Source organism: Diaphorina citri, unplaced genomic scaffold (assembly GCF_000475195.1).
Source record: "Diaphorina citri unplaced genomic scaffold, Diaci psyllid genome assembly version 1.1 scaffold43116, whole genome shotgun sequence".
In the NCBI taxonomy this organism is placed as follows: Eukaryota; Metazoa; Arthropoda; class Insecta; order Hemiptera; family Psyllidae; genus Diaphorina; species Diaphorina citri.
Genome location: NW_007420437.1, coordinates 10013 through 14102, shown reverse-complemented (window position 1 = coordinate 14102; position 4090 = coordinate 10013). Strand labels below are relative to the sequence as shown.

Here is a 4090-nt window from a genome sequence, read left to right as displayed (position 1 = left end):
TCCACAAAAAACCGTTTAAAAGAACAAAGTCCCCTCCCAAAACCCCTTAAAAAAAAAACAAAAAAAAAAAAAAAAATAAACAAAAAAAAAATAGGTAGGTAAACATAAAAGAAAGTAACTGTTTTTTTGAAAATCCTTTGAACAAATTAATAGATGAATGTTTTTTTTTTCACTTTTCGTTTTCAATATGAAACATTTGCCGTGGGCTTTATTTGGCCTGATTTTGATCTCGTCAAGTGAGGGCGTCGAGTTAGGTAAGTACATTATCTTGTTGATTATTTTGTTTGTTTACTAAACTTGTTTACACGCTAGCATTATTTGATTAATAACAGGATATACAAAGATTACAAAGGTATTTAGGTGTTTTTCCGAAGTTAAACTCATCCATATCATTACCAAGAGCCTCTATATTATTAATTTTATCAAGTAATTGTTTATTCTTGGTTACTGGTCGCTCATTTGATATTTGTATCTAAAACGCCGTCAAACATTCTTGACTTGTTGGGGCTCCTTAATGTATTTAATAATTTGTCCCCAGGAAGGGTGTATCAGATAATAATGGGTGATTATTTGATTATTGATGTTAATTAACATTGTTGCAGGTGTGGGGGACATAACCACGGTGTACAAGTTTAACACGCTCGGTGATGGGGAGAGTGTGAAATATCTCAAAACGTGCACTGCGGCTTCACTTCAGGAAAACGACCAGGGTCTTCCCTTGTTCAACATCACCGCTGATACGCCATTGCCAGAGTCCACAATACCACCCCTCTACGATGGAAACAAAAACAAAGCTATAATATGGCAACAGCTGATGAACAATGGCTCAACTGTACCTATACATATACCAGCCTATGCAAACATCGTTTCTGATTTTTCACAATTATTATGGAGTTATGATTTTTCGTTTGGCTATTCGATAATAGATAAAAATATCAAAGTATTAAAAGAAAAGACAGTAAAGGTTACTGACAAAGACACGCTCCTTTTTGAACGTGATGACTTCATACAGGATACTATCAACAGTGAATTCATTCAAATAAAAGGCAAAGTTGGATCCAGTATAGAACTTCGACTTAATTTTCAGTCCACACAATATATCGAAGTAACACTAGGGAGTTCAGAAATCAAGGTTTGCCACAAATATCGGCATGGAAATGTCGACAAATGTCACTCTGGTCCGGGTTATACTGCTGATCAGAATGAAAACTTTGACGTTATGTTAACGAGTGTAACTGGTGGAAGGTTTGGTTGGTACTTATTCGTATATGATCATGTGTCTGATAAAATTCAAATGAACAATTTGAAACCTGAAGGTGACTTGAAAAGCATTTACCATCAATTTGGAAGGATAGATAAAGATTATGACAATCAAACCGAGTTTCATGTTGAATATAAAATTATACAAGCATACCCTCCCTCCACAATCGTCTCACCCTGGATTGATTTGAGAACCAACACGTCACTCGTTATCTTGTATTTGAGAAAAGGTCATAATAGAGTTAGAGTGGCTGTAGAGGAGGACAAAACAAAAAACATATTGAATCTTGATTATAGAGAATCCATTGTTAAAATCATCAGAATGGATATAGCACTGGTTCTGGCTAAATATGATGTTATAGTTCCTGAAGCCTGGACAAACCAGAAACGAATAAAAGTTCATTTTGAAAACGACTCCAATATCTTCATCAATAACATATGGGAAGAGAAGTATCTTGACCTGTATAAGATAAAGAATGCAAAGTCATGTGAGAAATCCAAGCTCGATGAAATCTACAACATACAAAAGTGTGAAAAGTGTGTTCATACTGGTAATGAAAAGACGAATTCCATTTGTTCAAATGGAGGATTACCTGTTGACATCACTTGTAGCTGTCCTCCTGGGTTTGCTGGTAAGCAGTGTGAAATTGCATGTGGTGAAAATCGTTTCGGACACAAGTGTTCCAAGATGTGCTCCAAGTCTTCAAATGAATGCAAAGGTATGGTTCTGTGTACATCGTACTACGGATGTTCCTGTGCCACCGGTTATCAAGGAGAGCAATGCTTGGAACATTGTCCAGAAGGTTACTATGGTGCAGACTGCAAGGAGAAATGTGGACAGTGTGCAGATGGATGTGATCAGTATACTGGTGCCTGTCGGGGTGGATGTACAACGCCATACCTGATATGGCCCGCGTGTAAATATTCCCACTCTTATCTGAAGCTACCTCCAATAGTATTGAACTCCAGTTTCAATACTGTGGATCTTCATATCGACTTTACTCCGAGTAATATTGAGAAGTCGTATGATCATACCAGCTTTTATAGAGTTCAATATCGCGAGGATAAAAACGAAACATGGAATAACGGTCCTTATGAAGAATTCAACTCAATCCCCATGAACACCACAATAGACGGATTGAAACCAGGAACCATATATCTGTTCAGAGTTCTCCTCATAGACGAGACGTTAGAGACACATGATCCGGACTTGTCGAAATCAATTCAAGCTAAAACAAAGTGTACCGTTGTGGAGAGAGAAGAAAATTTGAAAGTGAACTCTGTTACCAACACGTCGATTTCTTTAACATGGAACGGAGACACTAATTTAGGAGCTGAAGAGTGCCCATTCATAAATTATATCTTAGAGTTAGAGAAAACTGAGAACGGTTTTGACTCACAGAAAATTGTCAATATCAAGGGTAATTCTTACCAATTTGAAACCTTGAGTCCTGGTCAGACCTATCACATCAAATTGAAGAAGAATACAATCTATGGAGAAAGCATCCCTATTTCTAGTGTAAATGTAACAACTGATGACATTATTGATTTATCAAAGGAAATATCTGGAGTTACATTGAAGCAAACTGAATCGCAAGTGAATATTGAATGGTTCAGAAGTTTCCTTTACAAAATATATTACATCAAGTACAAGGTAATCAGACGTTTATCTTGTAAACAAGATGTAATTGAGTCCCCACTTCAAGTGGTCACATCTGATAGAACATATTATAACCTACCATATTTAGAGCCTAATGCTCAATATCAACTATTTGTTACTGCTGACAAAAACCAAAATATGAAGGCATATAACTTAACGTTCGTCACAATTAGTAGAGTTCCCGATATTTCACCGACCTTATTGACACAGAAATTCAAAGTTACAAATGAAAGCGCAAAGCTTTACTGGACAGATTTCTCATTGTCTTGTCAACACATAAATGGGATTTTCAAGAAATACAATATAGAATTGTATGATACTCAGAATAACAGCTTACACATGTATGAGACCAAAAATAACCACTTGGAAATGACGGGACTTCGTCCTCAAACACAATACACTGTCAAGGTGCGTTATGTCAATCATATAGGTTTCAACAGATTAATCTACGTAGAACATAACTTTACAACCAAAGCAACACCAGTGCTCGAAGTACAAGAGCTGACGGCATACAAGACAAGTTCAGATGTGATTGGACTGAGGTGGAAAATGCCAGATGCAAACTACACCATCACCAAAATCAGCATTCAACTCCACAGTGATATTTGGAACAAGACTATCGATATGGATATGACCACATCATCAAGTCAGCCAAGTTCATTCCAATGCAAACCTTGGCCTTCTTACAGCTGCCGTGATGTGACTGAACTGAAGCAAAATACGAAATACAAGATCATGGTAAATGTATTCAACGAGGAATTCCCTGAAGGAAATCCAAGTCAAGCCATCTATGCAATAACCAGAGAGACCATGCCCTCCGCTGTCAGTGATATCAAGATGAGTATCTCTGATACAAACAAGACATTGTCATGGCGAATACCTGACTTACTCAACGGGATATTAAGGAAGTTCGTCATTGAAGTAGAACATCTCTCTTCATTCGATGAAACCCTGTGCTGTCAAAATATAGTGGTCATCGACTACACTGTGACTTCAGAACAGGAGATATATTCACACATTTTACAAGACATCAAGAATGCTTCTTCGTATCAAATCACCATTAGACCATTCACAAAACGATTAGGACCGGAAGCGAGCCAAACATTTGTCATTCCACCACCTCACATCCCTATCAATAAGATGCCTAGAGTTGAAGTGGACGGTGTTGCT

At 37.2% G+C, this 4090-nt stretch overlaps 1 protein-coding gene across 1 annotated transcript in view; it reads left to right on the top strand.

Annotated features, from left to right (window-relative positions):
- LOC108254318 overlaps positions 1-4090 on the top strand; it is a gene marked incomplete at its 3' end in the record, with an annotated part of 23847 nt that overhangs the window by 9751 nt on the left and 10006 nt on the right. The window contains exon 3 of the mRNA XM_026833121.1: positions 603-4037. Coding sequence (XP_026688922.1) covers positions 603-4037 — 3435 coding nt within the window. The remainder of the gene's footprint in view (positions 1-602; positions 4038-4090) is intronic.